At 39.1% G+C, this 8080-nt stretch overlaps 2 protein-coding genes across 4 annotated transcripts; one reads left to right on the forward strand and one right to left on the reverse strand.

Moving 5' to 3' along the window:
* Window positions 1-45: 45 nt before the first annotated feature.
* Window positions 46-2690, reverse strand: LOC106640679 (G-patch domain and KOW motifs-containing protein). 3 transcript variants are annotated; one of them, XM_014354787.2, is made up of 5 exons: window positions 2485-2690; window positions 1266-1674; window positions 1079-1182; window positions 676-983; window positions 46-496 (listed from the first exon to the last, which is right to left on the reverse strand). In XM_014354787.2, the coding sequence occupies exons 1-5, from the start codon at window positions 2622-2624 to the stop codon at window positions 51-53; spliced, it is 1407 nt and encodes a 468-aa protein (XP_014210273.2). In that variant the 5' UTR covers window positions 2625-2690; the 3' UTR covers window positions 46-50. The 3 variants fall into 3 exon arrangements, with proteins under 3 accessions (XP_014210273.2, XP_089447605.1, XP_089447604.1); XM_089591479.1 differs by having other exon boundaries at window positions 434-525; XM_089591478.1 differs by having other exon boundaries at window positions 434-531.
* A 3776-nt stretch (window positions 2691-6466) lies between these two features.
* Window positions 6467-8080, forward strand: LOC149374998 (uncharacterized; the record flags this gene model as incomplete). The annotated part of the gene is made up of 3 exons (XM_089590796.1): window positions 6467-6919; window positions 7020-7419; window positions 7758-8080. Coding segments are annotated over 3 exons (1176 nt in total), but the record flags the coding sequence as incomplete, so codon positions are not given.

Below are 8080 nucleotides of genomic sequence, written 5' to 3' on the forward strand. Positions count from 1 at the left end.
AAATGAGAACGCAATATTTATAGAATCCATAGGATTCATATTAATAAAATTCACCGTCTCGGTGAACGACTACGCGACCGATTCTTTCTGCGATCTCTATGCTTCGCTCTTTCCAAGGAATCCGCATAATCGGACTTTTTGTGCCTCGATTTTTCCCGTTCTTTATCTTTTTTTTTATTTTTTCGACTCGATCTTTCCGAAGAACTATCACGATTTTTGTGTTTCTTGGACTTTTTTGATTTCTTGTACTTGCGATCTTCGTCACTTTGGCTCGACGAACTTCTTTTCCGCCTCACTTTTCTATCTGGACTGCTCTCTTCATCTGACGATTGACGCTTCTTTGTAGAATTTTTCTTAGATTTTTCGCTACGCCTGTTTTTATGGTTGTCATCATCACTCGAACTGGGAGAAGGTTCTCTTTTTAGTTTTTTATTTCTGCCAGAGTCCTTCTCTTTCTTTGCTTCATTTTCTTTGTGCTCCTCGTATGACTTTAGATCTGTAATTAATTCAGTAGAATATTAAAGGCTAAGACTACCATACATTTTATGTTTATTACAAAATTTGAGAGGGACTTTTAAATGAATTTTCACAACACTATTCGTGAAATCATACAGATTTAATGTTAATCTTAATGATTTAAAAGTCCCTAAGGCTTGTCTTACAGTAAATACTCACTTAATACTTTGGATTTTTCCATGTATTCTGAAGACGTTACTGGTTGAACCCAATATTCATTGACAGAAATCACTGCATCTCCAAGGGCTAATTTTACAAAAACTCTGGCAACATCATCATCAAATGCTTCCACTTGTCCATAACTACCACTGCTTTTTCCTTCTGTTATTTTTACATAACTACCTTTCACAAGTTTTAGGTCTTGTTTGCCCTCTTTGCAATTTTGTAAAGCTTTCTGTATGGTTCTTTTATCTGCACCAAGCCCCATTCCTTTGGGTCTCAACTCTGGAATGACTGGTGCAACGACCCTTTGAACATATTAACACATAAGAACTTACATAACAATCAAAAAAAGCATTCAAATTACTTGTATGTAACCCATTATCAAGTGATGTAGTCTTACTTCTCGTCCTTTCCAATCCCTTTTCCTGGCTGCCAACCCATTCCACGTAGCATTGCCTCACCAAATGCTGTTATCGGAATATTCTCATAATCTTCTAAAGTAGACTAGAAACAGATACATCATGATATATGTTATTGACTACTTTCACAAAAAAATGTATTAAATAGAGATACAATTAAAAACAAACCTCTTCTTTACCCCTAAGGTCATCTTCATTCTCTTGTTTAATAGGAACTGTAAATATCTGTTTGTCTTTATTATTTCCATCTGAATTGAGATCAGCTATGATTTCTCTAGCAGCCTGTTCTTCCAATGACAGTGTCTCCTTACTACCAGGTTCATTTTTTATTTCTGTAACTTCCATTGGCTGTAAGTTATTTTGTTTCGATAAACTCCCATTGAGAGTTTCATTATTGGGCTCTTTTTTAATTTTCACATTTACTTCTGGCATATTTTCATTAATTGTTTGTTTGTCCCCAGATTCACCAGGTTTTGGCTCAAATATATCGGCATCAACTTTATTCACTATTCTGTCATGCCAAGTTTTAGAGCCAAGCATAGGAATGACAAGTGGTTCATCTTTTTTATTCTCTCCTCTGCAACAAAGTAAAGGGACCAAATGTTAAGGAGGCTTGGGCGATTTTGAATTAAATGCTGGCTAGGTCTGAAATTCAGAGATTATATAGATAAAGTTTGCTAGATTTTTTTAGGAAAACAAAATAGGTAGGTCAACACATTTATTTTCGAGAAAATCGCTTGTGAAAATTCGTCATTTTAACACGCAACCTAACGGAACCCGAAATTTAATAGACTACCTTACCGCAATAAAAAGCTGTGGGCCCACACATTAAATTGGTACATGTACTTGAAAGTATAAAGAATCTATTATTTAAAAAAAAGAATAGGATCAACACGTTAAATTTTGAGAAAATAGCGAGGAAAACATCGAACATGAGAATTGTTTTGTTCAGCTACTTTAAGTACGCATGCGCTGTACATTCATAAACATACAAGCATGAAAATTTGAGTCTAACACAAGTATAGGTATATAATAGCAGATGAGAGCAAGAGAGTACAGTGCTGTCAGCTTTGTCGTGGCAGGGCCGTCATCTTTACACAAGGTACCTCGGGAAAACTAATAAATTTTTTAATATCGATTTTCCCAATGACTTTTCCGCGTATTATTGCTATTTTGTTAACACATGTGTATAATCAAAATGATTATAAAAAAAATATTACAAAGGATCATTTGTATGACAAATACCCCACAGGGGCCCCTCAATAGATACGACACCAAACGCCCAAGCCCCCTTAAAGCACAGTGAATGAAAATCCGAGCAAATATGTTTATAGGTAAAGAATTAGGGTTATGTTTACTAAGCTTTTGCTTTCTGCACTACACTTACCCCACGATTTTTATCAGCTTTTCGTCCAAACACTCAATGTAATCAACTTTTTTCTGTTCCGGTGGCGGCACATTTTTCAATGCTGGTTTTTTGACAGATTTCGAAAACCCGAACGAAATTTTCTTTCCCTCTTCGGCCATTACGTACGGAAGCCCGTCCCGACATCTACATAAAAACGCGTACGAGTGTATACCTACACTGTCACACTGCACGTATACGAGTGCTGACTGCTGCATGGAAGCTGGAAGCGTGCATACAACAAGTTGCGGTTGGTAAAGAGCTAAAGAGAGCACGGTGTAAGATATACTTGAAGTTCTGTGTAGTAATTATAGTACTAATCACTTCTAACTTAAAAGTTCTAAGTAGTGCCATATGGTCGATTTTATTAAACCATATAAGTAGAATATCTATACTTTTGGAGGTTGATTTTTGGGTAAAAAAGTAAGATGTAAACATGCCGCAAGTAGCACAAACAATGTCAACTTTTTATTTTATATTCATAAGATTAGTTGCGGCTGATTTGTACTTAATTGATTACATGGCTCTACTGTAAGTATAGGTATTAATAATTATTTGGATCTGCGCCATCTAGCGTTTCGGATTTCTCAACTAAAAAGTGGCACTAAAATTCTCAATCAGAGCAATCAGGCTTAGAGCTGTTTAATCAATTATAAACCAGCCGCAACTTATCACATCAATAAAAATAAGCATTTAAGAAAGTCTGATGTTTGCGGCAAGTTAACAATCTATCTTTTACCTGAAAATCGACCTCCTAAATATTAATACTTTTGAAGGTAGATTTTTGGTAAAAGATAGATTGTTAACTCGCCACAAATAGTACAAAAACTGTTAAATTTTCATTTTATATTTATACGATTAGTTGGCCCTAGGCCCGAAAGCTGTGATTCAGAGTTTTAGAGGCCAATATTTAGGATTACGTTCAATTCGAATCATATGGCACTGAATTTTTTAAAAAAACAATAAAGTTTTAATAAAAAATTTTTTTCAAAAATACAAAATCTTGGTAAATGCGATACGACATGACGTTATTTATAAAATTTGTCGTTTGATTTTAATATATATTACGTATTACTTTTTTCTTCGTCGCGTTTCAAACAGTTGGACGTGACTTTAAAAAACAAAAGTAGTTGTCAAAACAGTTCTGACTATAATTCAGTTTCATTCGGTCAATACGTTAATGTTTATGGGTATAAATAATCAGGGACACAACATATTTCAATCGTTTTTTTGGAGAAAAAAGAAAATTATTTTCAATTGCCTTTATTGCAACTCATTTAAATTCAAAAACACCTGATCTGTAAACTTGGAGGAGTAGATTCTAAATTTGTTCAATTTGTTATTATAATTATTGGCCAATCACACAAAAAAATCTGTTCAGTAGTGTTTCAATGAATAGCGAGTACAAATTAAGTACTTATCATTTTCATCTCTGTGGAAGGTGATTATGTTGGAAACATAGAGCAATGGGGTACAGTGGAAAAAGGTAGGGATGAAAGCATTGCATGTGAAATGAATAAATGACTCGTGCAAGGCTTCAGTCATCGCGGACAGCTCGAGTAGACAACACAGGACGAATGGCATAAAAAACACCATGACAAGGTAGGATAAAAAAATATATACTTTTTAAATGTTATCATCAATGTTATTTAATAGCTCACAACAACCATCTATTTATAAATTAGATTATTAAAGAATGAGTTATAATTTTGTTTTTTCAAAATAATTCATGAAACATGAATTGTATGAACTTATCGTGGTAACGCAAATTCAACAAATTAATAAGTCAACAAATAATAAAATAATTTTTTTTATACAACGATTTCACTAATCATCTTTCGTTTAGATTAATATAAAAATTACAAATTTTACCACTAGCCTAAATGTTTATGTAATACCTTTTCGTTTTGAAAATAAAAATAAAGCCAATTCAGCCTTCGCGTGCATTGGCTCGAAAAGAATAATTTTTTTTTTTTATTTTTCACGTAGGCAAACGGTAGACGCAAGTAGGTATATAAGTACAAAAGATTGACTGTAATATAAAATCAACGTATGTATTGGAATACTACATAGAAGACAATCTCACGATATTCTACTGTTCTTCAAAAGTTAATTATGAACAGTGAGTTTTTAATTAACCAGTTGTAACTGAAGGACTTGATTTGATTCCATATCTCAAATTATAGAAACAAAAAGTTGCTCTTTTAGATTAATTAAGAAACAAAAAAAAAGAAAAAAGAAAAAGAAATTATTTTCTAGACTTTTAGAGTCACGATAGAATGTGCGAGGGTAACTTGCACCCACAACTTAAGTAATAAGACGAGTCGTTCGAAAGCCCATATGCACGATCTGTAGTAGAAAAATCCGTGCACTTGTATCGGACGAAAATCACGATTCTACGGGTAAACAGTGTTGTTTCGACTGATCTCCGTTACACTTGCACCGTTGGGACATTGCGAAATCACGGAACACGCGAATTAAGTATTTCCGGTGGTGCCTTTAAATATTTCCCCATCGATACGCTAGCTCATTAACCCGCACGCTGTGTGAAAAAAAAAAAAGAAGGATTTTACCACGGCACAAGATAGCGTAAAAGTTTCTCGACGCACGCGCGTCCTCAATAGCAACACGACAGGCCCTACACGTATATATACACTTGCATTTGAAGTGAGAAGCGGGTGAAAAAAAAGAGCCGATTAGCCAAGACAGAATTAAGCATATAATAAAGAATAATGCATGTGGTATACGCTCGGTGCAGGAGAGTGTCCGATTGCGATACATCATGCGAATTTATGACTTTAATGCAAAAGTTCTCTTTTTTTTCACTGCTACCCAGCTTCTCTTGCCCAATCGACAAATTGAGGTATTATTTAGTTTTTTTTTTTTTTTTTTTTTTTTTTTTTTCTTACATAATAAATTAATAAAAAACAAAGTATCCACCTGTCGTCGATCGGCAAAATAGGATAAAATTCCTCGTCGCACACACACTCGCACGAGATACCGATGGCGGGACAATCGCCGGAACTCGGGGAATAATAGCGCGGAAGAGCACCTATGGGAAATTATATTTGTCACGGGGAGGAATCACGAGCCGCAGTACGGTGACTTTGGCGGTGCACATGTATAATATATATATCCAAATCAGACATCGGGTGTAGGTGTACGTATATACACATATATATATATTCACCGGAAGACGGATATGCATGGCACCGGACACTGCGTATATATATACACCTACTATTGTTACCATATGCACGAACGGGTCTCTCGGTTGGGAAAAAAAGGCCTGGCGCGCGGTGTCGTTCAACCCGAAATTTTCACGCTTCGAGAGTACCATTTACATGCGAGCGAAAACCGTGAACGCGGTACATACACACGGTGGTGAGTGACGATCGTTGTTATATTGTTACCTTTTTTTTTTTTTTTTTTTTTTTTTTTTTCGTTTCTTTTCTCAATGGACTTTCAGGATGTGCAGATTGTGAGCGATCGGGATTCCTAGCTTACAACGCGCGATTTACATATTGCGGAACGGACGAAAGTCGTGTATCACAATCGTGCACGGCTTCATTAGTTTTGATGCATAAATCATCGACTCTTTGGGTGAAAGAAAGCGCTAAAATCTCGGGAAAATCGGTTTCGGTTGTACCGAAATGCCGATCTCTATTTTTTTTTACACGAGCTCAAGAAATCAGCGATAACGTTGTGGGGGGTATGAAAAATGAAAATTCGGAGATCAGCGCTCTTGTTCCCTTGCACGGTGCCGATAAAATCGTAAAAAGAAATTTCGCAACTTTCCAGAACGAAGCCGAGATTCCTCCTTGCCGCGTTGGCGCTACTGTCCAGCGGTGCAGCCGAAAAATCGGCACCCACCATCCGACCCGACTCCGACCAGGACCCCAGCTCCTCGATCGACCTGCCCGACTACTTTCCCTCGCCTCGGCTCGATTGGCCATCGGCTCTCGGGGTCCGGTCGACCGGAGACGCGAGTCACCAGCGCAAACGGCGCGACCTCGGGCCCGAGGCCAACATGGACAAAATAGCAGCGGCGAAGAACGTGCGGGAAGCCCGGCTGATGGGCTCCCCGGAGACCTGGTCGAAGCAGCCGTTGGCCGTGCAGTTCCGTCCGAGGACCGGATTCGAGGCCCTGCCGTTGGACCGGTACGACGAGGACGTCGACGAGCCGGCTAATCTACCGCCACCCCTGATTCGAGCTCACCACGCGCCCAAGGCCGATTTCGTCACCAGCGGACGGGGACGGGGCCCTCCGGAGGGACGCGAGCCCCGGGACATGCCGATCGCGCGCTCCTACGACGAGTACGACGTGCCGATATTCCGCAACGTCGTGCGCGAGCACGACTTTGACGTACAGCTGCCTCCCCGCAATTACTACTACCCCGGCCGATACAGATCGCAGGTGATTTCCGCGAGTATATATACACAAGATAACGATTTTTTTTTTTTTTTTTTTTTTTTTTTTTTAATAGGCAAGTTAACGATGTTGGTTGATTAAACAGAGGGACTATTACTATCGTGGAGCAGCGGCTAGTGCCCCGGTCCCCAATCCGTACCCCTACGATCGTTATCGGGAGGACGACGAGGAGTACGAGTTGTACGGCAACAGGTACGGTAGGCCGGCCACGGCGAAGCCCAAGAGGATCATCTACTACGCCACGTTGCCGGAGATCGTGAGGAAGCCCGTGGATTTGAGGAATTACCCGAACAAGCCGTACGAGCCGATGTCGCGAGCTCCGGAGGTGCAGGTCGAGCCCGAGAGGGTCAAGTTGGCCGCGCCCAGCAACAACATAGAGCTTGGTGGCAGGAGGCCGCAGCAGCGGTACCCTTACGACAACTACGACAACTACGTCAAGAGATCGAGCTACTACGACCGCAGGAGACCGGCAGCTTATGTTGCAGGTGAGGAGATATGCATTGAATGCGTATGGCGGACAGCACTTTGAAGTTGGCGAGAAAAAAAAAAATAAAAACTTTAAAAAGTACTTGAAAGAAAAAGAAAATACGAGTATTTCGTTTCAAAAAATAAAGTTGGATTGATTCTGTTGTATTGTCCTATAATCGTGGATAGTTTTAGAGTTGGCATTGTTTTTTTTTGAACGGCAAAAAATTAAATTCATTAGGTTCGTTACTTAACAATTGCAAAGCTACTCGAGGACTTTTGTGTGTATTAATTTGTTTCAAAAAAGAAAAACAAAAAAAAATTGAGCTGAAAAATACGATTTCGATTTGATTTCAAGGCAATGACGAACGTGCAAGGGACGAGGAGCGCAATCGATCTAGTATGAAGGAAAAGTCGCGCAGCGACGATCGAACATTGGATAACAATCAGACATCGCGTTCAGGAAGCGACAGACGGCTCCCTTGGCCCGTGCAAATCGGCGCTGAGGTCAACGTCAAGGACAGCGAGCGCATACCGGGGAGAAAAATTTACGGACAGGTGGAAAATTACGATAGATACGAAGGATCGAGAGTCAAAAAGGACAACGCCGAGCGAAAGGAAGACGTTGATCGGGACAGTAAGGATGGCAATGTCAATAACGATAATAACGGTCGTAAATGA

The sequence above is a fragment of the Copidosoma floridanum genome, unplaced genomic scaffold (genome assembly GCF_036245765.1).
Source record: "Copidosoma floridanum isolate Cflo_tuat_1 unplaced genomic scaffold, Cflo_Japanese_pri ptg000013l, whole genome shotgun sequence".
In the NCBI taxonomy this organism is placed as follows: domain Eukaryota; kingdom Metazoa; phylum Arthropoda; class Insecta; order Hymenoptera; family Encyrtidae; genus Copidosoma; species Copidosoma floridanum.

Excerpts from the sequence above, each read along its gene's own strand:
- LOC106640679 (XM_014354787.2), bottom strand. The coding sequence starts at position 2,624 with ATGGCCGAAGAGGGAAAGAAAATTTCGTTCGGGTTTTCGAAATCTGTC. Across the intron at positions 984-1,078 it reads GGGATTGGAAAGGACGAGAA|GGTCGTTGCACCAGTCATTC; the intron begins GTAAGACTACAT and ends ATATGTTCAAAG. Across the intron at positions 497-675 it reads GGAAAAATCCAAAGTATTAA|ATCTAAAGTCATACGAGGAG; the intron begins GTGAGTATTTAC and ends AATTAATTACAG.